The sequence below is a fragment of the Orbicella faveolata genome, unplaced genomic scaffold (genome assembly GCF_042242905.1).
Source record: "Orbicella faveolata isolate gen_17 unplaced genomic scaffold, um_ofav_v1 contig_24, whole genome shotgun sequence".
Classification (NCBI taxonomy): Eukaryota; Metazoa; Cnidaria; class Anthozoa; order Scleractinia; family Merulinidae; genus Orbicella; species Orbicella faveolata.
In genome coordinates, this window is record NW_028301552.1 from 15,320,147 (window position 1) to 15,347,674 (window position 27,528).

A 27,528-nucleotide genomic window follows, 5' to 3' on the forward strand; every position below is an offset into this window, starting at 1 on the left:
TTTGTTCAAGATGTTAAGATATAATCACAACACAGACAGATTTGTATAGGTAATCGCGTGAATGCGAGTGCAATTAAGGATTTACACTACTAGTGATATTTTGAAAATTCTCTCAAAATTGCACGAGCCTTAAGGCGAGTGCAATTTGAAAGGATTTTCAAATATCACAAGTAGTGTAAATCTTGAATTGCTCGAGCTTTGATACGATTACTCATTTATTATATGGCTGGGAAAATTGCAAACGCGCGCGCATTAATTTGCACTGCGGTGCAAATTAAGAATTAACGATAAATTGGCCTGCTCTCAGCCAATCACAATGAAGTAATTTTCTCAGTCATATAATAAATTATTTTAACAATTCTAAGAAGGGATACGTGATCAAATAGTCCACTCTCTCGAAAAAATAACTCAAGAGCATTGCTTCATCTGATATGTGTATACACTATATTTCTACAAAAGCATAACGTTTTTCGTTCTCATTTCCTCGGTAATAATGAGATCTAATATTCTTATATGTTTGTCCCTCTAAATTCACTCATCCTTAAATGTTGTTTTCTTACTCACAGTTTTTGATCTCTCCATGGCTTTATGTGCTCAAGGACACGAAGAAGATTGAGTGAGTGAGCAAGTGAGGGATTCAGATGCAGATCTTAAAACTTAGAACCCCTTTATATAGCACACTATTTAGAAATTGGAAACATTTTCAACATCGCAACAAACGGTATTACATTAAATTACTGCCCTCAAGATCACTTTCATTCGAATGGTCACATACAAGGGTTTTGTTTAGAGTTAAAACAATACATCATTACTCATGGTTTGGTTACGAGTGTAGAAGCAGATTAATCTTTACTTTTTTCTGTCCATTAAGTCCCCGTTTTTAAAATAAGTTATCTCATCTCCAGTTAAATTGTCTCACACAAATATCGATGGGCTCGATAGCCTCCGAAAATGCTCAGGAATTTCTGCTGTCCACGTGAGACTTCCATAAATGTTCGGGAATTTCCATCTTTTAGCATTCCTCCGTATTGCCGTGTTTTCTGTTGTTCTTTAGTTTGGCGGGCACCGGTGTAATCCTTCGCTCACCTATTTTCTGCTGTTTATCACAATCCTGAAACACCAATAGAGAAAAAATAGTGTCAGGTTTATTTAGCTGGTTAAATGAGATAATTTCGCGTGATAATTCGGAGAAACGTGAAGTAATATATCAAAAACGAGAGCCAGAGTTTTACCACTTTATCGAACACCGAGAAGAGAGTTGAAAATACGATAAACAGTGTTCGGAAATGTGGTGAAACACAGTCTTGAGTATTTCATATATCTTCCTCATCGAAACTAAAACTACGGAGAAAACGGAAAAATAGGATTGTAAAATCTTTTCCAATTTAGATCAGATATCCAGATATCGTCCCGGTTGGGATTTCCTCTATCTTAAACTTCATAAAGTATTAATGGTTTGAGAACGGTACTTCGATAACTACATCTATCATGAGGTCCAAAATGAAATACTGTTCTGTAGTTCTGACCTGAAAATTATAAAAAAGAAAAACTGCACAATATTCAACTAGTCTTTTTAACTGGTAGTCAGAAGTTTCTGAAACCTTCTCAGTTAAAATCCAGAACATTTCCTCAATACCCTTTCCTTGGCTAAGTTTCGTATCGCGCCTTGCCCTTTTTAGATGACTGAAACTTACCTCCGCAAACTTTTTCCTTCGCTACAACCACGATTTTCTTCAGAGCTCTGAACGAAGTGGCAGTGATGACGTCTTGGGGAGACGACGCAATATTTATCAACTCCTTTCTCGCCAGATTGCGACCAACACCCACTACTATAATATGAACGCCTCTTTCCTTTAGCACCTTAGCTTCCATAGCTGTAATTCTAGTATTCTTTGAAATGCCATCTGTCATTACAACCAAGAATTTGGGAATTAAGGGACGGGAACTGCCCAGTGGTTTCTCGAGAAATAATTTGGTCCTCGCCAGTCTCAGGGCCCGGTCGGTGTATGTGCCTCCTTTGACGTACCTCATGCTGTCAACGGCTGCATTTATGTCCCCGTTCGTGTAGTATTCTTCGAAATTGAATATCACTCTGGCAGTAGTGGAGAAGCGGATCAAACCCACATGAATGCCAAGCTCAGAGATTTTGAACCGCTGCAGAACGAATTTGATGAAATCCTTGGATTTTCTAAAGCCACTTCCTCTGACGCTTGTAGATGCGTCAATGGCGAAACCAATATCGGCTCGCTGGTTGCAAACTAAACAATGAAAAACATTAAAACATATGTTAGCTATAAGAATCAGGGAAGCACAAAGCCTACCTATTATCAGTGAAAGGAACGTCTTGGGTCCAGCCGATCGAACGTTTTGACTGTGTACAAGATGTTGCAGTTTTGGTACGTCCAAACTTATGTAAATGAAGCGAAAATGTCATGGGGTCAAGAAGAAACAAGTGATGCCAGTTCTCTTTCTGTAATGGCACATTTCCGATGCAAGATGATAGAAATACGTGAATATTTGAGAATAGATCACAACAGTTCACAAAAGGCAAACCATAATCACCTGCCAATAACTCCTTCTACATACAAGTGCCTAGTAAGCTCATTCTCTCTGTGTGAGTACCCAAAAAGAGATTCCACAATCTAACCGTAAGCAGGAGTTCACAAGGCAGAATATAAGAACTCGAAATATTTACTTTTATTTACCTCTGATTTTGCAAATGAAAGGGAGATGGTGTAAACAATAATCATCCTTCCATCGCCCCCAGTGCGGGTCAGCGGTTATAACAGCGCAGTCCTCCTTGTTGCCCCTGTGATGGCCTGAGGGCTCCCCCTGAACCCAGCGCTGATATGTGAAGGGTTTGCCATCGGTCCAACTGAAGTTTCCTTCAGTATAGAGGTCCGAAGCTCCTATCCACCATTTGGGATATCCAAAGTAATATCTGAGCATTCGCAGCTTCGATTCTATGTATTTGTTCTCTCGTAAGTCTCGCACGCTGGCCAGGTGACCGCCCTCTGCATCACGACAGTAGATTTCGGCTTCCGGCCAGGTGAGCATCTCGTAACTCAGGAAAAAGAACTTGTATATGAAGGTGCCACGGTCAAACTCTGGAATTAGGTAAACAGTGAACATTAGAAATTCTCGGACAGTTTGTTCAGATAAGACGGACGATCAGAAGTTGAATTAAGGGGTCAGGGGAACGCCATTCGATGTTAACTTTCAAAATGATCATATATAGAATTTACACGTACGTCTAATTAATAGCTTAATATTGGCCCCACTTGATTCTTTTGGTTGATAAACTTCAAGTAGAAGTGATCTTATAATGCATGAAAAACGCCATTGACTATTTAGTTGTGTTGCCGAGTAAGACGAGGGCGACATTGAGGAACCTAACATGCCTAACATGGCCTGACTTGAACGCTGTGATGTAACCTACCACTTTTAGTCCTTACTTACCATAGCCAAATCTCTTGGGCTCCACCAGTCTCCTTGGGACACCTGCGTCAAGCACACAAATTAAAAGAATTAGTTAATTCTCAGGAACTTTCGACATTTTTTAACCCTCTTAATTAAACAAAGTTTTCAAAACTACCTTTGAAATCAGTGTATTGGACTCACTATAGGAAGATTTGCCATTTCGACTTCAGGACGGACAAATCAGATAGAGCGAAGAACTTATTCTGTCCCCCTTACATGATGACTGTTGTTGAATACTGAGGCAACGAGAAACAGTGAAAACGTCATATTTTTTACTGCGTAACACGGAAAACTAGTTTTTTCTACACTCTGAAAATTGTTTGGGATACAACCCACATATTTTACACCTTACAAGCCTCGACAGAAGCGCTTTTTCACACACACAAAAAAACATTATAACCCCCGTGTCGACTAAAACTCCGTAATAAGAATCATTATCGTTGTGTTATCTGGCGGCAAAAAGTGCTTACTGTAAGACATTAACACATTTGACTGGATCAAAAAGTAAGGAGATGGAAATGCAATGTTAAGGACGGTGCCTACTAAGTACAAAGGTTTTTGCGCCAGGTTTGGACCTTGCGGAAAAAGTAGATCTTTGCAAGGGCTATCCGTATCCACAAAGAAAAAAGAGGGTAGCCACGCTTTTTATCGAGATAATTAGCCTCGAGTCTCAAAAAAATGCTGACATCAGCATTTTTCTGAAAATAGAAGGAGAGGATATTTTTTCACAGCTTTCTTTAGAATTCGCCTTTACATACAGAAAAGTAAACACATTTATAAAGATCTGAAAACTACATGGTAAATGGTAACATAAAAACCATTTTTGGTATGTTTTTGATAACAAAATCGTTGCAACAGTACTTGGAGCGTCTCTGACAGCCTTCCTCTGTTTCAGCTAATATACAGTCTAAATATCTTTTGCTCACAACCAGAAACTAATCACCTGCTGAATAGGCTTGCCACTTCCATTTCATAACATAAAATATAGGGTTAATCACGCGTTTTTTAAAGTTATTGATCCTTTTTTAAAATTTTTACGGTGCCTGTTACATTTTTTCCTGTCACCGCCCAGTAAGTAAAACATTTGCGTATCTCGCACTTGTTTTGCGCGTGCACTACGCCATCTGCAGGTACATGTTTACAGTTGAATTTCAATATAATTTTCGGCAGACAACAGCTAGTTTTTCAGCTGGAAGACATTAACAGTTTGTGGTTAGCGATATGCTGCTGTTCTGGTGTTCCTGGTTTAAGTACAGGTTCATTAAACTTGATTTGGTCACAGTAGGAAAATTTTGCTTTCAATTTAGTCGCGTACTTGGTAGCGTAGTTGATTGCGTCATGTCAACCCAGCGCGCGTGTGGCGCTTAAACCATGCCTTGCGTGATGCGCAGAATGTGTGCGCACTAACAAAAGTAGGCACCGTCCTTAAGGTTACAGTATACCTTCAGGGGTGTCTCGCGCGCAAGCGATGTAGCGCGTGCAGTTTAAGCTGTAGATACCTAAACCCTCATATCAAATTAAAGCTTATGGAGCTGGCTATCAAACTATGCCAAGAATTTTGAAAGAAAATGAATTGTCGAATTTTTCACGACCACTAAATGCAAGTGCCCGAATTACCTTTCGAAAGCTACAAGTCAAAGCGAATTTCGTTTTTCGCCAATTTAATTTTTTCCTCGGTTTCAGGACCCGAAGCGCTTAAAAAACGTGTCTGCTTTTTGGCATATTTAATTGCAGTAATATGTTACAGAACATTTTCGAAACAGGATTAAAAAAATGTGGAGTGATCGTACAAAAATCGCTCTCGAAGAAAAAGTATTGCGAAATTAACAATTCCCAGACACGTTTTTGTAGTTTATATGTTAAACTAGCCACTGTCCAAATTTAAGAGCAATTAAACAAATTCCCTTTGAGTTCTAACTCTTTAAAGTGTCTGCTTCAAGTGAAAAAATTTATTCGAGAAAACGGCGCTAAGAAAAATTTTCTGCCTCGCAAACAAACTCCGCCCACAAACGCCTTCAACTGGGTTCTCAGATAACTAAGCCAATCAGTGCAGGGAAAGTTTACCACCGTTAACCTCCTAGTGAAATTTACGCGCGAATCTCTAAAAAACTCTCGTGTTTCGCAATGCGCTCAAGGAACCGAAGGCAGAGAGATAATTTTTCTGTAGCTCGGTTTTTCTTGAAGCTGGTCTGGCAAAATGGGGAAGACTAAAAAGGATACGAACGCTAGAGTGGCTGAGCGAAGGAAACAAACAAAAGAAAGCGCGGAGAGCAACTGTGTGTGGGCAACTGTGCATGGATAATATTTCAAATGGTCTCAATGAGTCCGACGATTCGTCGATATCGGACTCATCAGAAGAGTCTCTGTCAGCATCCCTGTTATTGCTGTCAAGTTCCGAAATTTTTACAGAACCTTTCTTTTCTCTTACCACGAACATTTGCCCGCCTTATACGATAACTATAGCTTCATCCGCGTGGCGAACTTTTGCCTCTTCACTCATTGATGTATTTTCATTCGTTCTTCGCTGTTTTCGCTTTTTCGAACTGGTCCATGGTTTAAACACGGTCTATGTTTACTTATAACTTAACATAGAGACACGCCTAATACCAAAAATGCTGGGTAGTCAGAACAACAATGCTGATCAACTGAGTAGTCAATTCGTGACATCCATATAGGTAATTCCCGCGAAAATCGTCTCGGTTGATTGCACACGCGCCATAGGGCTGTCAATCAAGAGGTAAACTTTTACTTCCGGTGAAAACTTAAAACCGCCATTTCTCCGCCAATATTAAGCCTTTTTCAAAATTTTTTTTCAGAAATTAGAGATTATTCTTCGACCACTATTTTGACCCAAAAATCCAAATTTGAAGAAAATTGCCGACCCGAAGGTATACTGTAACCTTAAGTAACACAAGGTATTACTAATCATACCTTCAATTTTACAGATGTAACCTTTTGGTTCATAACAGTCTGCTTCAGTCCAATCAGCGAGGTCCCCAGTGGACTTAAGTGCAATACAGATTTCATATTCATCATAATGGTCCGTGCGGGATTCACCAGGTGCCCAGAATGCAGAGTTGTACCTGCCATGAACGAGAAACGTGAAAATGATGTTATAGACTGGAACGGAATCAGTGATTGTAAGTCTTTACTTTTCAAGCTTGAAATTGTATCTTCGGTGTGGTTGTAAGAGACGTGCTATTTAAACATTTAAATCTAAATTTGGTGGGAATATTCAAGAACCATTTAGCCGATTGAAACTGGCAAGGTCTGGAAAGAGTGCATCCGAAAAGCGGTATTTTGAACTACGAGAGTTTTATTTCAGTCCGTAGAAATTCAGCGCAGTAAAGTTTGCGTCTTCTGGAGAGGTAACATAGCAGTATAGGTTTTTGTTCCCACATGATTGCTTTGCCAAAAAGGATAAAAGCTACCTTAAAAATGTCTACCAGCTAAGTAAACTCATTTAGTGGAAACGTCACGCTATGAGTAACTCCTTCGCCCTTGAACTTAATTAAAAGTTACTAACCGAAACGTTTTCCCATCCGCCCATTGGTAAACACGTCCGAAATATTGGTCGTCTTTTGCCCCGAGCCAAAGGTGTTCTGGTTTGCTTGGCGAGCTGCTAACGAGCTGAATCTTGTCGTTCAAATACTTGTTTTCGTCTTCGTCGGCAATACTCGCCAAATGCCCACCTTCGTGCTCTCGGCAGATCTCCTCGGCTTCGTACCACGTTCGGCTGTCATCGCTGGAGAGCACGATCTTGTAAGAATACTCGCCGTTTTCAAAGACTGTTGGGAAAAGGAGCATTACTTAACAACAGAAACTCAGGCTTGGCATTTTGCCATCCCAGGGTTTTGAAGAACAAGAGAACGTAATCATTTATTTTAAAGGAAACATTTCTTAGTTTTATTTCTGTACTTTTGAAGGGAACTTTAGCGAAAAAGTTTAGGGAACAATGGAGAAATTGAGAAATTTTTAAGGGTCAAAGGAAACAAGTATCCCAAAAATGTTTTACAAAGCCAGACGGTAATGCCGGGAAATTCCAACTTAAAAGGAAAAAGCAATTGGTCTTAAGAAGTATTTGACCCGTGGCCAAAATTAGACAGTATACTTTGCTAAAGCAGATTATTTACAAGGCAACAATTTAGGACTGTTGCTAGAACTACCACAAGAAAAGTCGATTTTTGCCAGCCTCAAAGAACAGAATAATCCTCTTAATGGTGCCCAGAGCGACGTTGGAAAATTTAAAAGAATTTTCCAGTCAAAAGTCAGAAATTTCCCCTGACAAATGCAGAGATAAACGAACATTCAGATCTTTTAGTCCCTTCCCGTCAAACAAACTGCGAATCCACAACTGCAGTCTTTCTACTTATGTAGGAATTCGGCCTTTTTCGAACAGAATTTACAAACAGTTCTAATGTAACATCTGCAATGAAATACACAAGAAAGGAAACCCGCCAACAAACTCCTGACCTGGTCGAGTGGACCACCGTCTCGTGTTACCTACCGTGTGAATGAAGAACTTTGAACGAAAGTATCAATTTCAAATGTTTGAAATTGTTAAGTTTTTTGTTTGCCTCGAGGCAAAACAAAAGATATGTTTCAGGAGCAAGAGCGAAAAGAATGATTACGTAACTGTTGCAAACATTGTGAAGTAGCGTTTAGGTAGGTTTTTAGTTAGCTCCTAGTGTTGTGAGCATTATATATGAACAATCATTTTGAAAAAATACCAGTATTTTTTTTTTCAATAAATGCCAGTTTTATATGATTAACTTGACGCCAGTTTTATTAGATAAATTATCCTTACAAAGAGGCTGATGAAGGACGTCAGCCCTAACCTTTAAAAAAAAAAAAGCGGATCGAGAGATGAATCAGTTTCAACTACAATTTTATCCGGAAAATGTTTCTGTCCCATAAAACTATCTAGCGTCAAAGCGGACTTCACCCAAGTTATGCCACAACCGAGAAAGGTAAATGACTGCGGCGGATTTTCGTTACTTTTTCGACGTGTGTCACCGACCAAAACAGCTAAAACGGAAGTACCCCTCCATTTCCCCAACGCTTTTCGTGCACCGTTTAAGCCGATGCGCTGGATATCAGAGGTAATCCAAAGCTGTAAGTAATTTGACTTGTAACAGGATGCACACAGATTCCTAAATTTTGCCATGAGGGTTTTGTTCATGCGGCGTAAACAGCAGGATGTTGACTATGGGTATGTACAATGTGTTATATTTGGCATTTTTGTGTATTGAATTCGAGCGATGGCATCTTTTGGAAATTATTTTAAGTTAATTCATCGAGTTGTGTGGATATTTTTCTCCCAAATTCTTTTTTCTACAGTTTCAAGTAACTACCATAGCAGACTGAACAGCAGAAACATGTAGTGAGGATCGCAACTTTTCTACGTTCTTAGCCTTGTATCGTACAGTTAGTTGAATTCTTTGCTCTGACGGTGGACAACGCTCGAAAAGTTAGTTTCGTACGCGTGTTAGTTCAGTTAATTTACCGTTGATAACTTTGTGAGTTCCTAAGTGTTTCACTCGCCAGTCAACGAAGCCTAACAGTTACTTTAGAAATTAATACCTATGTTTATTTCACTTGTACAAACTCAAAATAAGCGGAAAGCCAAGCCCCCCAGTAAGATCTTTTTATAGTGATGCCAAATGCAAGATTTGTACTAAAAAGGACAGCAAATAACAAATCTCATCAAGAGACGGAATATCTCACTTGACACCAGGCATAAGCCCCTCGCAAAAACACACACGAAACGTTTTAAGAAGAAAAACTTAAAATAAAAACAAAAAGAAACATGAAATTAAGCTCTTGAAATCAGTTTTGAATGGCCAAAGCTTATGGGCGGTGTAGGACTCGAAGTGCAGTTAGACCAAATATCGTCGTTTCGTTCGTTTCATCTAGGGATCGAGATCTATAGGCAGTAAGCAGACTCTTAAATTACTGAAATAACATGAAATCGCGGCGTTAGACTTACTAAATCCTTTAGTTTCTGCAGCAGTTGAACCCAAGCTAACCAGTAACAACATGGTCACAACAGACTTCATCTTCTTGCTTCAAATAAGTCAGCTAGCCTGCTTCGCGGAGCAAAGAGTGAATTGATTGTTACGGACTTGGACTACGCATTAAATAGCGTTTCTCAGGGCGCGAGACGAAACGTAATACACCGCTGTCTGCAAATATAAGCTAATGTAGCATTCTTTTCGGCACGTTCGACTGGGTGAAAACCTAAGTGGCCACTTCAAATATGTTTCAGATGTTCACTGATGCATCACTATAGATAGTCAAGTTATTCTGGAACATTTCGTCTGTAGCAAATGCTCTCACTGGGTCGCCGCGAGACAACACAAGCTGTTTCTTATTTTCCGCCTTTAAACATCAGATTTTATCACAGACTGTTTAATTTTCCATGTAAAATCTTATCCTTTTCCATCATCACATAAACAACAGCCTCTGCCCTCCTCACCTGAGGGCAAACAAACTAAATTCAGAGAAAATTCGTATGATTTTTTTAAAAATTTCAGATGGGTGTCAAATTTGAAAACTTGAATATTCCCGTTAATCTTGACATAACTGCGATTATGAAACCCACAATTGGATTGTAAGTTTGGACATATTTTTCATATTTACTTTTTAGCTGTTAAATCGTTTAAGGTAGTGTAACTCAATTACCTTGAACAAGTAAAAAATGATTGCGTCTTTGTAGCAATTGAAAAAAGAAAAACAAAAAGCATAAAACAGATGAACAATGTTTTGGATTTTATCATGCATAGGTTTGTTTGTTTTGAGTCGGGGCAATTTTACGCAAAGTCCTCATCTCATTAGAGCACAATCAGACCTAACTTGTCAGATATGCAATCAGCACTACAGTAAACAGAGCCGCTTTCCAGTGTCATACCACTTCAATTATTACACGTGCGGAAAGGAATGCTGAACTTGGAAAGTTAACTATGTTGCCGTTTTCCACTGTGAGAACATCAAGCTGACCTGACGTGAAGGTATTCACTTGTAGCAATGTGGTAATTACGTTACGTGGGGATGACAGATACTTCGTTAGGCTGTGTTAAGAATGCTGAATACCGCAGAACATTTTTTTCATGGCGTTGATATCGTTAAAGTGCGAGAGAAACAGACTCTCTCTCTTGCTTTGCATATCAGACGGAGAATTCTTCACTGTTTCGTGAACAAGCTCACAAAGTACTTTTGACTTTTCGCCTTCGATCTCATCATTGTCAAACTGATTGGTCTTTAATAGGGAAAGAAACACTTATCTATCAATCAGATATATTTAGCAACCGAAAAAGGCAACAAGTCAAATTGTCCAGAAAGAAAATCTATGGTAGGCTTGATTGCAACTGAAACGATTGACTCTTATTGCCTTTGAAGGAAATCATTATGGTATGCTTTCACAAAAAAAATTATCCCGCAGGAAGGCAGCAACGGGTGCCGTAAAGTTTCGTGATTGCAGGGTACAGGAATGAACATAATTTGCAGAAGAAGCCGGTGGAGGGCGAGAGGCCATTTACAACGTTATTATTGATGACGGAGTAGCTCGTGAAATTAATGGCGTGTTGTTTAATTCCTCTTTATAGTTAACCCGTTTCAGACAGTCAAAAGTCGCCGAACACAATTAACGTTTCTTTATTTCACCTTCGTGTGTGGAGCCGGCATGCTCTTATCTAAAGTGTAGTTATGTGGGTGCTAGATCTATTGACTTGACGTAAACACGTTAGAAGGGCTATTTTAAGCTTTCTTACGTGGCTTCCGTAACGTGAATAAAGGAAAAAACGTGTAAACTGAGTCGAAACAATTCAGTTAAATTTAGATAAAATTTTTAGGCATCGTGCTGCGTGGCTTCCGTAACGTGAATAAAGGATAAAGTTCAGCCGAACCAGTTTAAACAAAGAACTCAAACGTCATGTTCAGCTATCATCAATATATCCTCAGGCCAGCTAAGTTGACCTAAAGAGTTGTATTGGTTCCTTGAGCCTGTTGAACCAACAAAATCTCCTGGAGAAAAACACATGGAGTGGGAATTTTTCGACGTTATCCAATCGTTTTTTGGCAACGCTTTTGGCTTTGAAGTGCGGTATACCCTTGAAAATGTGACTGAAGTAGTAGATCACTGGCCTTGGAAAATTCATGTTAAAGAATCTTAAAGAACATAACAAAAAGTGTCAATACGCGCGGAAAAAAGGTTCTGATAAAAACTATCTTTCTCTTACATTCGAGAAATATATCTTTATCTTTGCTTTATGACAAACGTCCAAAATATGTTTCAGAATTGTCACACGTAGTTCGGAAAGAAAATATCAAGAATAGAAGAGGAGTTTGGAAAGTTTAGGCGACCGCGGGCTGATTTGGACTTTACGTAAAAGATAACTATTTTTAGCCTGGTATCGTGAGAGTTGTATATCGTGTTACACTTATTATGGAAAGATGTCATAAGTCTTTGTTCAAGACATTTGTAATCTTTTAAATTGGATTTTGCCTATTTATAGAATAGCGTAGGACTTGATGGTCGGGGAAAACATTGCAGCCGAAGAACGGGTCATTGACAGGAACTCGACGAAGCAGCCCATAAAACACATCTCAGATAACTGCTGTATGAAATGCATGAAAGGCCATTGTTTAGAGTCGAATTGAACCGTGGCCAGATTGTTTTGGGGCCGTCTAGTCTGTTCTCACACATACCCACGTATCTGAAGTTTTCAAATCTGTTTTTAGAGCTTGGTTATTCATTTCGCCTTTTGTTAAACCAGCTCGTAGATAATGCTATTTCCGTTTCATGTTTGTTGCTGTTGCTTCTCGCCTTGCTCCCAGGCTTTTTCTCCGGGTTCTCCAGGTTCTTCGCTTTTCCTCCTAAATTCCTACAATTCGATCTGAAAACAGTGGACGAAGGGTCTCTCCGTTGGATGTACACTGCAAATTCCTATCAGTTTATTTATTTATTTGTTCATTTATTATTTACAGAATACTGAGCACGAGAACGACCCTTAACAGTAACACTTTAACCAGATGGAATCACTTATGACTGAACATCAGGGGAAAGTATGTTTGGAGAAACATTGATTTTCATTATTGATTGCTATAAACGGGAAATCTCAGTGATGTGATGATATCTTTTCAAAGCCATGCGATTACCTAAAAACCCAAGGAAGCGTGGTTACAAAATCACAAAACACCAGGGAATGCAAGATGCGTAAAAAACGAACACGTGAAAGAGGGTTCTCGAAGCCACGCAATTTCGTGAAATCCAATCACGTCAATTCCTAGTGTCTTATCATTTCCATTTTGGTTCCAACCCAATCTTCTTATTAAAAAGAAATTCCAGCGAATGCTTATGTGGCCCCGTAATTAGGTTGAGCAAGAGAGAGAGAGAGAGAGAAAAAAAGAGAATCCCGAGAATTTTTTGTTTTAAAAGTTGGTTCCTCAAAAAAAAAGCTTGGTACGCACACTGAAGTATTTGTTTTTGGCAAATAATCTTTTGACCTCAAAAGCTACTGTGCTAGCGGGAAGGGCATTATCTGAACGCTTCATGGAAGGAAGAGCTTAAAGGCAAAAAGTTGGTAGGCTAGTATGCTGATTTTAAGTCATGTTTTATATTTTACAAAATAGACAGTGAGGTAATTGAACACTGACATGATAAGAAAAAACGTCCTAGTGAGAGTGTACGTGTCTTGTAAACCACGTGGAAGAGTCAAAATACTTTCAGGAAGACGGGGGACTCGAGATTGAAACATCGTAATTAAATATGTTGTGAGATCCTACTGAGACAGCCTTGAACATATCCTTTCTATTTTGATACCGATCCAGTTTCCTCATCAAAAGCATTCCGCTGTTTTTGTGTGGGACCGGATGTCCAATTTATAAATAATAACCCGACAGTAATCAACTGTCCTGAGAAGTTTACTGCAATGATGTTTTTGTTCCTGATTATTTAAAAATAAATTTGATATTGCTCTCGGCTAGCAGAAAACTATCATGGCAGGACTTGTGGTCGTGATAATTAGGTAATGAATGTATGGCTTTGGATGTCACTAACTGAATAAATGAGTTCTTTATCGCGATGCCAAGCTATATTCTCATCGATTGGGTTGTGGTTTTCGGTATCTGTATAGCTGGAGGATAGATAGCTGCCTTAACACGTCGATATTTCCTGATTAACACGATACTTACAAGCAGGGGAGCATGTAATGTAAATTAAGAGTTTCGTTGGTGAAAGCTGCCCTCTAAGGCACAAAGGGCCTGCTTGGCTTGCAAGTTGTTTTACAAATTCTAGTGACTCGACTTCGTATTTCTGATGTTATCATCTATACATGCACGTTATAAGCAAAAAAAGGCAAACACACAAACGAATAAACAAACAAACCAAAAACTAAAATCAAAGCATAGGACCTTCAAAAATGTGCTCACGCAGACAACATCCTATCCATCAAACCCAAAACAAGAGTCTTTGATCATCGTCTCTTGCCCAAAGCCAAATTTAATTACGATGTATCAAATTTAGTCAGGGAGTTTCTGCGAATAGCTTTATAATTTAAACTTAAAAACGAACAATGCTCACGTTATCCACATTGCATTAAAACGGCACTGAGACATAGAAAGCATTGACTGATTTTTTTTCAGACAGTGAACATGGCTGACAGACCTGTTGACAGACCTGATGTTTTCACTGTCTTGTTTAGGGCGCATCGCTCACACAGTCAGTCAGATGATTAAATCAATTATGGAATTAGATAGTACGTTGATTAAAGAATGTGACATTGGAATAATGGCTGAATCAAGAAAGCAGCTTAGTTAACCCTTAGTAAAAGAGCCGGGGATTTAAAAAAAAAAAAAAAAAAACAGAACAAAATATAGCCATTTAAAAAGGCTGTTAACTTTCAAAAGATCATTACTTCTGTCAGGACAAGCTAAACAAATTCCAAAACAGGTTAATTTATATAAAAGCACGGCCTCTTACAGCGTTCAGGATCTCTCTTTGCTCATTATATGATTTCTCTAGAGCATTATTTTGTGTTGAACAAATGATTAGTATTTTATGGGAGCTCCGCTTTTAGGTCTGGCTAAATCTATATATTATGCCGGACGTTTCAATTTTCTTTTTCACATGGGGTTATTTCTCTAAATTTGTGATGATAGGATCGATAAACGTTTTTCATTCATGCTTTTAAGTTGCCACGCTTCCTCCAATAGCACAAACACACGTGCAACTCACAATCCTTACCAAGAACTTACGCTCAAAACGACAACTTGACAAACTCTCTACACCGGTCAAGTTTGCTTCATCAACTTCAAGTTGATGAATGGTTACGGGTTTCATTCGCCCGTCGACGCAGGCGGGAGGCCGGGGGGGGGGGTATTCTATAAAGTTTTATATGGGGAGGCTACGCCCCGAGGTTCAACCCCTTACTCTTTTGTATCCAGTTTTGACCGAAAAGGAGGGAAAAGGAAAGGGAATCTTCTTGTCATTTTTATGTAGTGCCCTATAAATCAAATGATACAGCCTTAAGGTGCGTCTATTCGAAATATTTTAACTACGACCCTTTTAACTTGTGAAATCCCTGCCATTTTATACACCTGACGCCTGAAAAAGGTGCCCCTTTCGGGCGGAGCATCCCCGTATAGGAAATTATATATAGGGAGTACCCCCGGGCGACGCAGCCTAACAGTTTCTGTAGAAACTTCCTATATTTTTAATAATCACACCCCAATTGAGTGACGGGGACATGCAACAGGCGTATCTATCGAACTAAGCTCTCTCAGCATTAACACCAGCTATATTTGTTTTACCACCTGGTTTAGCGATTATAACTCTAAAATTTAAGAGGCCTTAAAACGTGATACAATAAAGCTCCGTAGGCACTGTGCTTATTCGTTGTAAATGAAAAGTCTTTTGTTATAGAGCAACGTGACTGTTTCCAGCCGTGAGAGGATAAAATTGTGGTATAAAGTTTAGTTTACAAAGATCAAATGCTGACATACTGAAGAAAGAAACACGCGCTCGTGCGATGCAGGGGTAAAGGAAATGTTACCCCTCCCCCCGGCCCCGCCCGCTCAAGTTCATTTCATCCGGCTGTCGTTTTCTCTAGGAATATATCGTGACAGAGGAAAAGCCTTGCGAAAAAATCCTCTTGAGAACTATAACTAAGCATTTGAAACCGATCAAGATTAGCTAAAACTAATACCTTTTTCGAAAGAGTCAGAGTACTGACTTGCAATGAGATAACGAAAGGGCGGCAAGGTGGGCACGATCCCACACATTGTCCACTCTGTCTAAGAGTCTAATTTAGCCATGAGGTGATTTGGCAATAACACAGGAAATTCAAAACAATTTTGAAACATCATGCTAATTAGAACCTTTTCATGTGAGACCAAACGTCATTATTTCGTAACGTCGTCTACATGTACAAGTATTAATGACCTTGATAAGTTACAGCCGTTTATAATTTGGCGCCGTACCGCAAAGCTTGAAAATTTGCCATGGTGTCCTGACTTGCTTGGTTTAAAATGTGCTCGATTGACGTAAAGGAAAGGAAAGAATAACGAGAATGTTCGTATTACCATACTAACTTTTAAGCCTATTGATTTCTTTCTACTTTTAACAAGACAAAGCCACCCCTCCCATTTAGAAAGGTTTATACAATGTTTGCGTGCGGTAAAAAATGATTTTGTGTTTCACTTTGATTTTGAAGTAATTGTTTACATCTCAGCATCAATGAGTTCCCCTTTAGACTGTTTCGTTTCCAACGATCTACCGGTTTACCACACTATCGTGTTTGTTTAGGGAGTTCTGGCCAATTTCATTCGCTGTTTGGGCGACAGAATCGCGAAAATTACTGCACTTATCCGTGTAACCCTTTTTGAAAGCTGCCAACTTTGTTGGAGCTCATTTTTTTTTTTTTCTTAAAAAAAAAAAACGATTTTACTAATGCGCTTAATCCACTGACTTCGCAGACGTGCAGCAGATGGCAATACAATTAAACTTAACCGACCTCTTAGGAAATTCATGACAACGGACATGATGAGCACAGTGACTTCTTACCTGGGCGCATTGCAAAAGACAAGTAAACATGATGTTTCTTACTGTCGCTACATTTGCATTCCGCAGGAGGATTCAGTGCATGTTACATCAAAAAAAAATTCAGAATTTGGTGGAAATAGCCATAGACTGAGTTTGGTCAAGGGGTACGTACAAAGTGAATATGGCTGTACGGTCCACCGAAGGCTGGACAACGGAAGGAAAAAATGCTCCGGCTAAATAAGATATTTCCGAGAATTAAATACGACACCAAAAATTCCACGGTACTTTAGGTAAACTAAGGTTTAAAGGGATGCCAAAATTCTGCGAATTCAATTTGAAATTAATGTTGATAATAACAATACTTTAGCAGAGAGGCCACTTAACCAAAGCTGCTCTTCAGTAGGTCCAAGTTGTCGTTTATTACCCGCAAAAAATCATTTCTTGTAAGGGATTTGCTACTGTGACTGAGAGCATGAACACGTAAAACCATTTTACTGGAACAAAGGTAATCACTTAAAAGATAAAGTTGACAGAACGAGGAAGAGAAAAAAGAGGAATCGTTATGAGTTAATAAGTACGTATATTTGGTTGAAGAAGGAGCCACAGAAAAATAACCCTTCATTGACCACGTGGTCGGTTATGATAACTTAATGTGTCCCTCGTGGTCTCAAAAAAAATTTTGGTGGGAAAACAGAGAGCAAAAGAAAGGAGATTTTTTTCTCGCTATTTTCCTTTCCTAAGGGAACTAAACCTGAATTCATTTATTAAGTTAGTCGACGTGGGAGTGAGTTAAAACTGCTATCCTTTCAGTAGAAGCCACTTTCAATTATCATCAGAGATCGAAGGTAGAAAACGTGATCATTCGGATCCCTCCAGCTGTTTTAGCGTGAGCTTAACACTTAACTCAGTTTTGTTTTGATAAAGGATTTTTCTCCCTGGCCAGGGCTTATATACTTAATCAGTGATTGTCAAATGAATTTCCGTTTTAAATTCACAGCATAAGCAGGTTGGGTTTAATTTTACCCTGTAACACCCTCTCCAAATGATCTAAGAGATGCCTTTTTTGGAAACATATTCTTGTCAAGAGTGTTAATTTGTAACTAAGGTAAAAAAGTAAAAATGTTTCCTTCTGGTTGAATGTCTGAATTCCAATGTTTGCCAGTCGGAGAGCCGGAGTTTTGTAACAGTGAACGGCATCAGGGATAAGTCTTCTTGTGACCTAGAATCCTACGCGAACAACGCAGTTTTACTAGACGCGAAATGAATCCAGCCAAACATTTCCACACTGATCAAAAACTTGAGTGTATTATTAGAGACATAGGACGAATGAATCATTCTCAATATTTCACTTACAGTATCCAGGATGCTGCTGCTGTAGAGTGAAGCGAGAAAGTCCCAGAACTACCAACAAAATTACTCGAACGAACTTGCTGTACATTTGAAGCACCATTTCCACAACCGGCCACCTCCGTATCCTGAATGCAAACTGACAAATTAATCCGCGGACTTCCTTTATAATAAGTACCTCTTGCGCAGTAATGTCAACCGCGTCACGCACGCGCCCTTGTTGGGCACGCCTCGCCGAAGTGGTACACCGAGGAATGTTTTTTTGGAGTCGGTCCGAAACTTCCTGACGGAACTTCCAGTGGTCTAAGTTAATTCTCAAGGACTGGTTGTTACCCGAAATAGCAAACAACCTCAATGGAATGGTTGGCTAGAAGAATGATGTCACGTCTGTCTTTAAAAGGACAATAAACTTCTTTTTTATGTGCTAGACACTAGTAGACAGGTACACCAACGCATTAAGACAAACCATTCATTATCTTTTGTTCGTAACTTGTTTTCGTTGATCTGGGGATTAAAAGATTGCACAGCTTTTCATGATAGTTACGGAATTTTTCTACGCCGAAACGTTCACGCAAATACCCCGACGCAAGTGATAAGGAAAATTCCTTGCTGAAGAATGCAAGGCAGTGTTTCAAAGTCTCTTCACTCATACTCACATTGCAACAGCAACGACAACAATTATTGCAATTTCTCAGTATTCATGCTGCTATTACTGTGCTATGTTCAAGAGAACGTTCATGTAACACTGTCAATTTCTCGCAAAATAACACACATCGTAACAAAATTGCGAGACGAACGGCACGAAAATTGCGATTATAACTAAGTGTTGTTAGTTAGTCTTGTAACAAGGTCAACATGGCTGAATAACTAGAATTTCTCTTCTTGTGGACTGGATTTCCTCCACTCGACACCTTCAACACCCCGTCAAGACAGAAAATGGAATTTAACAAAAAAAAAAACCGCAATAACGCAAGGCATCAAAGACAGCTATGTTTTCTTCCACGATGCGCCAACTGTTTACGTATGTTACAGCTAATTTCACAACAAAGCACAACATTCCAATGTTTGCACCCATACTAAAAAGCTTGAGATAGCCTGATCAGTTGCTTCTGGACTTGTTACTGTCACGCAGTTACACAAATAAAAATAGCTGTGAATGTATTCTTTGTGAACGCAACTTGATAATAGTGTGTTAAACACTCCAATTGTACTTTATAAAAGCGACCGAGACGAGCCGACGAGCGCCAAATTGAGCCTGCGAGCAGTTTGTTTCTCCTACGCCGAATGATCTCTCCCTCGTTCGGCGAAGGAGAAACCAATTGCTCGCAGGGTACTCCCTGTTGCATCTCATGTTTTAAATTGGCCATTTGCTTTCATTTTTCCGGTCTATCTTAGAATTTAGCTTTCGCGCGTTAAAATCGCAAGCACATGTTGAAGGCATCTGAATTTTCATATTCGTGGTCTTGTTACAAAGGAAATAGTATATGAATTTAGAATGTTACTATTTATATTGTAGTGGCAATCGCATGAGGAAATAAAATTGAATATTTACAAAGAAAACAAATATACGAGAAATGATAACAGGGTTATTGACCTTGTTGTCGATAGTGAATTTGGGAACTTTTCGCATTTGACGGTCGTAAGGGGCTTAGCGTATGCGTCATTATGATGTAGACAAAACATGTTATGAGCAGGAGTTTCCTTCAAGTTCTGCTTGCGGTCGAAAAACATGTCAACAGTAAATGAAAACGAACGGAAGTACTGTTGTGCACTGGGGAGGGAGGAAAACAGATCTGTTTTTGTATAACACTGTACCAAAAATATCGTTTGAAATTTAACAGAATCAGTAATAGAGTTCCTCATTCTTTACTTTGTTATATGACTGAGAAAATTACTTCATTGTGATTGGCTGAGAGCAGGCCAATTGATCGTTAATTCTTAATTTGCGCTGCAGTGCAAATTAATGCACGTGCTTTCGCAATTTTCTCAGTCATATAATAAATGAGTAATCGATGAAAGCTCAAACAATCATGGATTTACACTACTCGTGATATTTGAAAATTCTTTCAAATTGCATTACACTCGCCTAAAGGCTTGTGCAATTTCGAGAATTTTCAAATATCACTCGTGGTGTAAATCCTTAATTGAACTCGCATTCATACCATTACCAATACATATATAAATAAACATTTTAGTTTCTCTCGTTTACCAAACAAGACCACACAGTAGCCTGAGGTGATCTACAATTGTAGAACACTGGTGTGTGGCAAGAAACCTTTTCAAACATTCACATTGAAATCAGTAATACTACACTTGCTGTCCACGTATACAATTTAGTCTTCGCTGTGAGTAACAAAATGGAGCCATGTACCTTACAATTTAACTGTACAGTATACTATTTTTAACAGAGTTATGTGGCTTTACCGTTTTTGCTTGAAGGAGTTGGAGTAGACAATGCTATGAGTGCCCGGCAGGGTTTTGGCCCAGAGCCTGAGGGAACGGAAAGGGGGAGCCGGGTGGGAGTGAGCGGCCCGCTTCTAATTCTTAAAGCCCGTACCCTATTTTACATTTAAGACCAAAATCTGCCATCTTCCCTACCCTATTTATGCCCTGACCAAAAGTTCGATACTCTATTTACTCCTGACCCTTAAATCAGTTCCCTGTTTCAGACCTGCCTTATCATTAGTTCCCTCTTCATTCCAAAGTTAAAGGCAATGCTTATATGCTTTTATTAGTTAGGATAGCTTCTAAAAATATACATAATTCAGGTCTAGAGTGCAAAAACCATATCCTACTAGAGACCAAAATGGTCATTATCGATGCTCTATTTCTGATCAAAACGGTTAAAACCCAAACCTTTTGGGGCCGCACATACCCATATAGCCCATATAAGGGAGTACCCCCCGGTCGGGGTGCCCAGAGGCCAAAGCTCGAGGCCGAGGAGGCATCAAAGGAGTACGCACGTAAAGAACTCAGAGCGTCGATATGTAAGGGGCGCAGCGTGAAAAAAGAGCGCGGAGAAAAAAAAAAGAGAGGGGCTTGATGCGAGGAGCGGACTCACCTTCCACGCCATGCTTCTTTGATTCTTCTCTACTTGTTGGTTGCGCTATTTTCGCGCTGTGCCCTAACTTGAAAAGGCTATTTTCAGTGGTCTGATGAGTACATCTCAGTTGAACAGGATGGTTTCAGCTAAGAACCCTCTAGGCGAGCAAGGTCATCTCGGGAAAATAAGGGCCATGAGTTGTATAGATAAAATAAAGCTAGTTGTTGTTGTTGTTGTTGTATAAGAGCCACAACACGAGGTGTCACACTGCAGTTGTGTTGTTCGCGACCTGATATGTTGTAAGATGAATGTTTAAATGTTTAAATGTTCATCAGGTTGAGGATGTTGAGCCAAAGGAAGATTTTGAGGGCACCGGATTGAAACTGAATCACTGGCAAATTTCAATTCTCAGAAATAAATCGGCAGACTCGAACTAAAACCAGGGTTGAAACACCTCAACCAAGAGTCAAGAAAGCAATCATCTTTGAAACGTGTAGAGCGTAAAATCATTACGTAACTTTCCATCCAAAGTCTTTTGATATACAATTGTTTTTGTGTATTTTTTCTAGACTATCAATCCGACATTAATCTAAAAGAAGCTTGTTGGCTGCGTAAATAATTTCTTAAAATTCCAGACAACGCCTTGTTACATTTAACCGACTAGCGCATTTTTAACATCCCAGTTTTTATATTTTTTCCAGAAGTTTAATCTAACAGTAATTTAAAGCAGATTTATTGGTGGAGAAGCATTAAATCATTACGTAACTTTCGTCGACAGTAAATGAGTACGCAACTTTTGAGGCCTTATGTGCCATTAAAGGCGCCAGTATGGGGTTAGGTGAGGTGGTGGCAGACAGGTGTTGTTCTATTCCAGACGTAGCAAATCGATAACATCAATGAAATTAACGAGTAATGAATGGGCAATCGATGGCTGGTCAGTTGATTAGCCATTGATTTTTGCCGATGATCGATGAGTAATTGGTAGACTACGAAATTTTCACTCATCGATTACACATTGATTGCACTGATTCGTCACTGATAGAATCTCGTGGTCACGCAAACCAAATCGAAAATAAAGAAATAAACAATTTCTTAGGAATCATTACTCAGCGGATCCTCCCCATCCGAAAAAAAACCTTTTTAGCGTCTGCGGAGGAGAGAGGTGCAGCATTATAATATATGTGAAATGGGTAGAGAAAAAACCCCCACGTAAGATCCAAGTGGTTTATAAACAACCTGCCGGCAGAAATTTCCCATTTTAAAACTCAAAATATAAGAATCTGTTTAGCAAGCAAAATCAAGCAGGTTCTTACATGTGAGTTACTTAATTAATTAATTTCAATTAATTAGTTGGTCTAGAGGCAAGGAAGTAGTGGGGGATAGTGGGGGTAGGGTGGGAAAGGTACATGTGTACTCTACGTAAAACGCAATTCATCGCCGTCGCTTATCTTAGAACATCGCAAAGCTATATATTTGTTTCAGGTAACCCCTTGCTCTCCTTGTGGTACCATTCTCCTTAGAACAAAACTAATTTGCCCTAAACGCATGCGTAGATTAATTAGCGTTCGTGGCTTCTATATTAGGTGAAAGATACATTGCATATGGAATCACGCACAAATGTGAGTGGTTTTCTGGTTTTCCTTATGGTAGAGCTCAACATGTAAGACGCATGCGTTCTAGCATCGTTAGTGTTATACACTATCTTTCCACGCGGTATTTTATATATCATGTCATGTGACCAAGGACGGCAGTTATTTTTCAGGTAGCGCCAATTCTCCCTTTTTATCGCAAAAGTGAAACGTTACTGTAGCTGCGTAGCTTTTAGAATTACACACAGGTCGGTTCAACAAACATCATCTGCTGTTTTCAATCTACAATAGTGTGCTTGTCAGGGTTCAAATGTATTGCTTCTCCCTAGCGGCATGTTTATTTCTTGCCTTAATTGTGTCTGTAAGAGAGACCAAAAAGTTCCCAAGTTAGTGGCTTTAATTCTCCGCAAATTGTAAATTTGTAACAAAAGAAACCAGGAAAATGCTCAAATATTGCTGCAGACACCGTGGTACCTAATGAAAGCGCAAATTAATTTAATCAGTCTTTGAGGAGACTCATTCATATTGGCCAAGTAGTGCTGTTTATCTTCAATACTTTTCGTTGAAATGCTTCTCAGCCATCAATATCGTTGTGTGTTAATTTTGAATTGTTTTATTGTTAACAATAAAGGTGGCAACAGAAAAAGAAAGTGGTATTTCGTGACTATCTGATAATTAAATTAGTTCTTGTTCATCGGTAAAAATTTGCATTTTTAGTAAAACAACATCGTTTCTGTTCCGTTTCTTCATCACTACATGAGATATTTAACTTTCTTTCATTTATCTCCAAAAAACAAGGACATCTTCCGTATGTTTTGGAGAAAACAAGGGTTTCATATTACATGCCTTTGCGAGGAAAACAAAAGTATCAAGTTACAAAGTTGGCGTGAAGAGCTAAATTGTCACGTTTGCTGCTTCAGCGCATTACTGAATTTAAAATGAACGAAAATCAACGTAAAACACCAGTAGTAATTAATTTGTGCGTAATTTTTGGACCTTGAATTAAAATACAACCTTGAAACATACACACCGCAAAGGGGAAAAGCCGTAGCAGACTACCAAGGTAGACGCAAACCGGAAGTGAACCGAGCATGGGTGAGTACTTATGGGACTACTGTACCAGAGCTATCAACTGCGCTCTGCACTATCTGAGTTGTTTCACTAGTTTAAATAGGAATCTTTTTTATACGAACGTTGAGGCTGAGATTAACCAAGATAAGAAAGTATTAAGAACGTATTAAGAACGCATTAAGAACGTGTTAAGAACGTTTGAAAACGTTTAAGAACGTATTGAGAACATTCCTGAGGCTGAGAGTGAATTAAGAACATTTCTATTTTGCTAATCCCAATGTATTAAATGTCAAGCATAAAATATAGGTAACAAAAAATGTAAAATTAACACAAATACTTAAGAGCATGTTTTGTATAACTCTAACAATGGTTTTCTTATTGCGTGACACACATCTTGGTTTGTAATAATCAGCAATCTTATTTACAACTGTTCCAAAATAACTTCCACACCATCAAATTCATCAGGTGATCATGATACAAAGTCTGAAGTATTATCAAAGTAGTTGACCTTGTATACCATGTAAATTTAAGAACATCTTAAGAGCATGTTCAGCCTCAAATCGCAAAAAAAATATAAGAATGTATAACCCCAGCACCAAAATTAGACGTTCTTACATAAAAAAGAGTGTAAAGTGATGAACTCTTGTTATAGAGGCAACCCTAGATATACAATATGTAATCAGTTGTGTTAGGCTTACTATAATACAGTTGTGAATAAATACTTTATATTTAAGGACCAAACCAGAGCTTTTTTATTTTTCTGGTACTCAAAATTAGCCTTAATTGCCAATAAGTACCTCAAAATCCAAGAACCTATTTTGCCAGACTTCAAAAAATGTAGGTTCTTACACGCGGGTTTTTACTGTAAGTAATCGATGGGTAATCACTATATAAAAGCATCAATGAATAATCAATGAGTAATCGATATTTTTGATAAGTATTCGACAGGCCAAAACATTATTGGTCACCGATTAGTCATCGATTACTCATTGATCATTGCTCAATCAATCAGTCAACCAACCACCCAATAAACCAACCAACCAATCAACCAACCAACCAACCAACCAATCAATCGATCACTCATTCACTCACTCACTCACTCACTCACTCACTCACTCACTCACTCACTCACGAACGAATACAAACTGGAAAATATGAAAATAAAGGAGCATCAATCCCAGTAGAGGAAAGAACATGCTTAGTATGCAAAGAAAATTGCGTAGAAAACGAACAGCATTTCTTGATGTATTGCCAGGGGTACGCTACCATAAGAGTTGAGCTCCATTCTCACATTTCAAACAAAGATGCACTTTACGCAAATCTGAGCGATAACGAGAGAACTAAGTACTTACTTAGAGCTGACAATAGAGTTACATCAAAAATAATAGGTAAATATATCAACTTAATGTTTAAAAAAAGAAAAGAGATTCTCAACTTACAAACGAAATGAGCATTATAATTTTTATTTAATTTTATTTGAATTATAAAAAAATCAAGTGAATGTTATTTCTTATTGTACTAGTTAATGTTAAACCTTTATTGTAAACAGACCAATACCTCTCTTTGGAGAGTAAGGCGCAATAAAGATATATTATACTATACTATACTCACTCACTCACTCACTCAATCAATCAATCAAACAAATAAGCAATCAATCATCAATCATCAATCAATCAATCAATCAATCATCAATCAATCAATCAATCATCAATCAATCAATCAATCATCAATCAATCAATCAATCAAGCAACCAAGCAACCAAGCAAGCAACCAATCAACTAATCAATCAATCAATCAATCATTATTCAATCAATCAATCAATCAATCAATCAATCAATCAATCAGTCAATCAGTCAATCAATCAATCAATCAATCAGTCAATCAATCAATCAATCAATTAATCAATTAATCAATCAATCATTATTCAATCAATCAGTCAGTCAATCAATCAATCAATCAATCAATCAATCAGTCAATCAATCAATCAATCATTAATCATCAATCAATCATTATTCAATCAATCAATGATCATTCAATCATTATTCAATCAAGCAATAAATGAATCAATCAATTAATCAATCCTCAATAAATTATTACACAAGCAATAAATCAAATCATCAATCAAGCAAGCGAGCAAGCAAGCAAGCAATTAATCAATCAATTAATTACTTATTGAAAACTCATTGATTACACATATTTTGTGTACTGCACATCTATCTATTACGATTTCCCGTTTTTCTTTACGGGAAGGGTTCGCGACGATAATAATAGGCAAAGGAGATTTGTACATATACCTTGAAGAATTTGTTTTTATTTCTTTATTTTCGATCTGGCATACCGGTATTATTTGCGTAGCCACGAGATTCTATCAATGTCTCATCAGTACCATCATGTCTGATCAATGCAATCGATGACTAATCGATGACCGAAATTTTTGGGCCTATGGAATATTCATCGATTACTCATTGATCATGGGTAATAATCAATGACTAAGCAACGATTACCCATCGATTACTTAAATTTCTCTATTTATTAGTGACCACATTGTTGTTTATCAATGTGGATTTGGCACTAAAAATAAACTGAAGTACTTGAATTACGAAAAAGTACGCAGGATATACACCCAGTTACTTTGCAATGTCATTTTGACTCTCCTTTGGCTATCGGAACTGTGCGATATCGCCCTCCCCACACAAAATGTTATCTGAGAAGCAATAAGTACACGTCGATTTTCAGCATGATCTTCCCCTCACCTGCTCCGCTGAGCAGAGCAGATCGAAGCGGCTCTGCTCGCAAGGTACCGCTCACCACGATATTTCGATTACATCAATGTGCTAGGTTACCGTATACCTTCTAAATCCCTACATCAATTTCTATCCTATAGAGCTGTGGCTATTTTAATTTCAAAATTAAATGAATTTTCGAATTTTTCACGCCCTTTAAATGCGAGCGTCCGGCTAACCTTTTGGAAGCTACAAGTCAAAGAGAATTTGCTCCTTTGCCCTCAAATTTGGACAGTAGCTAGTTTAACATATAAACAACAAAAACATGTCTGCGATTTTTTATTTCGAAATAGTCTTTTTACCCTCAAAACTGTTAGTATTACTAATAGCTAAGACAAGATGGATTCTCCAGCCTTTTTGTCGATGGCATAAGGTCATCTGTCTGCAAACATGGGTAAAAATATTCCGGTTGAAAACTCCCCTACCCCCAGGTATAAGTAACCGCCTCCAGGTTATTCATATTAAGTTACTATCGTCCTCACAAAACATTTAACTTAGCACACCAAGTGAAAATAAGTAATGAATAAGTTTTTAAGGAAAGAACACAGATCAGCATTTTGAGTCGTAAAATCGAATTAGATATAGCGCTCATCAGAGTCTCAAGTCGTTTCTTGCCAGATCATTTCCAAAACGTTTGTTAGCCCCCCCCCCCCCCCCCGGTATAACCTACTCTAGTTATAAGCCTCCCCGCTGACTGAAAGATCTCCTAAGTTTTTTAATTTGCATATAAACCTAAGTTTTATAACGGTTTATAACCCGAGAATAATGGTCTACATCTTGGGGACCGTTCGCATAGGCCGATTTTTACTACATCAACGTTTTAACATGGGTCAACATGGCTCCAAGGCATTCACGGCACAATTGCAATTTTTTTGGTTTCTTTTGTCCCTCAGTTCCAAACGAGACTTAAATATATCGGATCTGGTCTGTTACAAATCGACTATGTAAATGAGATAACTATTCTTGAGTTCAATTCTGTTCCATCAGCTATCAGCGAATAGTCAAGATTTTTTAATTAAAAAAAAATTGTTAAAAAAAATGCAACATGGAATTTGTTTAAACATTTCACATGTGCCCTTCTGACGCTCTAAATTCTCTAAAGAGCTTTATAAAAGTTGAGGATTAAAAAGGATTAAAAGCCTGATTGATATTAAACATGACACATTCCCTCCCGCA

General features: G+C 38.4%; 1 protein-coding gene and 1 long non-coding RNA gene across 3 annotated transcripts; one reads left to right on the top strand and one right to left on the bottom strand.

The window, feature by feature from the left end:
• Nucleotides 1-404: 404 nt before the first annotated feature.
• LOC110046736 (macrophage mannose receptor 1-like) lies at nucleotides 405-18,023 on the bottom strand. Of its 2 annotated transcripts, none has more exons than XM_020752431.2 (7): nucleotides 17,873-18,023; nucleotides 7,007-7,268; nucleotides 6,412-6,563; nucleotides 3,460-3,501; nucleotides 2,706-3,107; nucleotides 1,695-2,258; nucleotides 405-1,111 (listed from the first exon to the last, which is right to left on the bottom strand). In XM_020752431.2, the coding sequence occupies exons 1-7, from the start codon at nucleotides 17,967-17,969 to the stop codon at nucleotides 1,104-1,106; spliced, it is 1,527 nt and encodes a 508-aa protein (XP_020608090.1). In that variant the 5' UTR covers nucleotides 17,970-18,023; the 3' UTR covers nucleotides 405-1,103. The 2 variants fall into 2 exon arrangements, with proteins under 2 accessions (XP_020608090.1, XP_020608091.1); XM_020752432.2 differs by lacking the exon at nucleotides 17,873-18,023 and adding an exon at nucleotides 9,470-9,817.
• LOC110046737 (uncharacterized) lies at nucleotides 10,237-12,862 on the top strand. Its single transcript, XR_002296419.2, has 2 exons — nucleotides 10,237-10,490; nucleotides 12,466-12,862. It is a non-coding gene; the product is annotated as an uncharacterized LOC110046737 (long non-coding RNA).
• Nucleotides 18,024-27,528: the final 9,505 nt, after the last annotated feature.

Excerpts from the sequence above, each read along its gene's own strand:
- LOC110046736 (XM_020752431.2), bottom strand. The coding sequence starts at position 17,969 with ATGGTGCTTCAAATGTACAGCAAGTTCGTTCGAGTAATTTTGTTGGTA. Across the intron at positions 6,564-7,006 it reads GCGGATGGGAAAACGTTTCG|GTACAACTCTGCATTCTGGG; the intron begins GTTAGTAACTTT and ends CGTTCATGGCAG. Across the intron at positions 3,108-3,459 it reads GCCCAAGAGATTTGGCTATG|AGTTTGACCGTGGCACCTTC; the intron begins GTAAGTAAGGAC and ends ACCTAATTCCAG.